Consider the following 2,500-nt stretch of genomic DNA (forward strand, 5'->3'; position numbering starts at 1 on the left):
TGTGTGTGTGTGTGTGCGAGCAGCAGTCAGTCCCCCGTCGGCGGTGTCTGTTCTGGAGCTGGGGAAGAATACTCTGAGGGTGTGCTGGGAGGATGCACCAGGACAGGTGCATGATGGGTACTTCCTGTATCTCCGCCCCCTCTCCCAGCAAAGCCTTAGCAGGGAATTGTGGGTAAACAGCTCCCTGTGCGCCACACTGAGCATGCTCACAGCGGGGGAGACCTATGAGGTGGGCGTGGCTACAGTGAGGGGCGGGAACAGGAGTGAGGAGAAGAGTGTTCGACAGACATTAGGTGAGAAAACACACACACACACACACGTACACATGCATCAACACACAGACATTAGGCAAGAACACACACACACACACACACACACACACACACACATGCATCAACACACACAGACATTAGGCAAGAACACACACACACACACACATGCATCAACACACTCAGACATTAGGTGAGAACACACACACACACACATGCATCAACACACACAGACATTAGACAAGAACACACATACACACACACACACACACATGCATCAACACACACAGACATTAGACAAGAACACACACACACACACACACATGCATCAACACACACAGACATTAGACAAGAACACACACACACACACACACACATGCATCAACACACACAGACATTAGGTAAGAACACACACGCACACACACACATGCATCAACACAAACAGATATTAGGTAAGAACACACACACATCAGACATTAGACAAGAACACACACACATCAGACATTTCACTGCTGTCAACACACCCACATGTCCATGTTAAACATGGAGATTATATACACACACTCATGCACCAACACACATGCACACGCACACACGTGCACACACACACACACGCACCAACACACACGCACACACACACACTCATGCACCAACACACACCTATATTCCTATAAATCTGTTCACCATTTATCTGTTGCACACTTAAAAGTACTTCCACTGAAAAACAGATATTTTCCAAAACATCTTATAAAGTGTGTGTGTGTGTGTATATATTATGCGTGTGTGTATATCATGTGTGTGTGTGTGTGTGTATATTGTGTGTGTGTGTGTGTGTGTGTCTGTATATTGTGTGTGTGTGTGTGTGAGTGTGTGTGGGTGTGTGTGCACTAGAGCCAGAGGGTGTGCTCTTCGCCATGCCCTTCTCAGCACACACACACTCCGTGGTGCTGCATGTGCATTTCCCCCCTACTGGCCTTTATGATGGCGTCCGTGTGAGCCACGCCCACAACAGCTCCTGGATACCTGTCACCAGGGGCGACGACAAGGTTGCCGTGGGTGACCTGACCCCAGGCTCAGAGTACGACCTCATCGTGTTTGTGACCAGTGGAGAGAAGACCAGTGTTGGATATCACGTCCACCATGTTAAAACATGTGAGTGTGTGTGTGGGTGTGTGTGTGTGGGTGTGTGTGTGTGTGTGTGTGTGTTGGGTATCACGTCCACCATGTTAAAACATGTGAGTGTGTGTGTTGGGTATCACGTCCTCCATGTAAAACATGTGAGTGTGTGTGTGGGTGTGTGTGTGTGTGTGTGTGTGTTGGGTATCACGTCCTCCATGTTAAAACATGTGAGTGTGTGTGTGTGTGTGTGTGTGTGAGTGTGTGAAGTTCAGCACAACAGCACATCACTATTTAGTTGCTTTGATGCAAGACAATTATAAATGATTTTACTTTGTGTTATGTGGTAACTCCATCATGATTGTATGTCAGGTATTCATACTTGCCTCTGCATAGGTTTGGTATGGGTCCAGCAGTCCTCAGTGTGTGTGTGTGTGTGTGTGTGTGTGTGTGTGTGTGTGTGAGTGTGTGTGTGTGTGTGTGTGTGTGTGTGTGTGTGTGTGTGCGAGTGTGTGCGCGAGTGTGTGAGTGTGCGTGTGTGTGTGTGTGCGAGTGTGTGAGTGTGCGTGAGTGTGCGTGTGTATGTCTGTATGTGTGTGCGAGTGTGTGTATGTGTGTATGTGTGTCTGTGTGTGCGTGTGTATGTGTGTATGTGTGTATGTGTGTGTGTGTGCGAGTGTGTGCGTGTATATGTGTATGTGTGTGTGTGTACAGGGGCGGCCCTAGCACATTTGGCGCTCTAGGCGAGCTTCACTCCTGGCTTCACTCCTGGCGTGAAGCTGTTTATGGACACACACACACCACCACGTCATCTTCCAAATCGCCTAGAAATAATGTTTTCTTAGTCTTCTAAAAGTGAATCTAAAATGATATAACAAAAGTATGTATTATCATAATTTGTTAAATGTAGCTATTATGTAGTTATTAAGCATTTTGGTGCATTTGGACAGCCTGACATTTTTTTATTCCAAGATGCATAGCTCTTGATTAGTTGAATCATGTCTAATTAAACTGGCAAGCTCGCTCCACCAAAACTAAAGCTGTCCAAATGTGATTACTCAAATTTTTATGACGCAAAATGACGCAAATTGCGGTACAGCTGAACTTGAACTGAT

General features: G+C 46.5%; 1 protein-coding gene across 1 annotated transcript in view; it reads left to right on the forward strand.

Moving 5' to 3' along the window:
• Positions 1 to 2,500, forward strand: part of ptprq (protein tyrosine phosphatase receptor type Q) — an 89,442-nt gene that overhangs the window by 30 nt on the left and 86,912 nt on the right. Inside the window, exons 1-2 of the mRNA XM_042707419.1 lie at positions 1 to 293; positions 1,161 to 1,421. The exon at positions 1 to 293 is cut by the window's left edge and continues 30 nt beyond it. Coding sequence (XP_042563353.1) covers positions 203 to 293; positions 1,161 to 1,421 — 352 coding nt within the window. The 5' untranslated portion in view covers positions 1 to 202. The remainder of the gene's footprint in view (positions 294 to 1,160; positions 1,422 to 2,500) is intronic.

Source organism: Clupea harengus, chromosome 3 (genome assembly GCF_900700415.2).
Source record: "Clupea harengus chromosome 3, Ch_v2.0.2, whole genome shotgun sequence".
NCBI lineage: Eukaryota > Metazoa > Chordata > Actinopteri > Clupeiformes > Clupeidae > Clupea > Clupea harengus.